This window comes from Sinocyclocheilus grahami, unplaced genomic scaffold (assembly GCF_001515645.1).
Source record: "Sinocyclocheilus grahami isolate Dianchi unplaced genomic scaffold, SAMN03320097.WGS_v1.1 scaffold631.1, whole genome shotgun sequence".
Classification (NCBI taxonomy): Eukaryota; Metazoa; Chordata; class Actinopteri; order Cypriniformes; family Cyprinidae; genus Sinocyclocheilus; species Sinocyclocheilus grahami.
Window position 1 is genome coordinate 630,112 of NW_015505810.1, and position 399 is coordinate 630,510.

The 399-nt window shown below is 39.1% G+C and overlaps 1 protein-coding gene across 1 annotated transcript in view; it reads right to left on the reverse strand.

Annotated features, from left to right (window-relative positions):
- LOC107558066 (PR domain zinc finger protein 12-like) overlaps positions 1-399 on the reverse strand; it is a 795-nt gene continuing 396 nt past the window's right edge. Inside the window, exon 2 of the mRNA XM_016241678.1 lies at positions 1-21. Within this exon, the coding sequence (XP_016097164.1) occupies positions 1-21 (21 nt within the window). The remainder of the gene's footprint in view (positions 22-399) is intronic.

Sequence of the window (399 nt, forward strand, 5' to 3'; positions counted from 1 at the left end):
TTATGAATCTTCAGTGTTTGTCTGCATTGGAAAACAAGACAAAAATAATAATAATGAGCAGCAACAGCAGTTTTTTGCAGTGTGATCAGATACAGTAAACGTTATTAAAAAGTACTAAAGATCTGTTTTCAAACTTTGAAGTGTTGCTAATGCAAGACTTTTACATTTAGAGACCACACTGACTTCTTGAGTTCCATTCAATTTGCTTTACTTGGTCTTAATAAACCCTGTTTGTGTGTGTTCTGTGCCATGTTTGATTTGTGATGTGCATCCAGTGATCATTCATTCACTCTCACAAAACATCTTCATCCTCCTCCTCCTCCTCCAGTCTGTGGTTTCTCTCACAGCTCCAGCCGTGGCTCTTATTGCCGCAGGTTCGTGCTGATTAAAGTGCGTGCT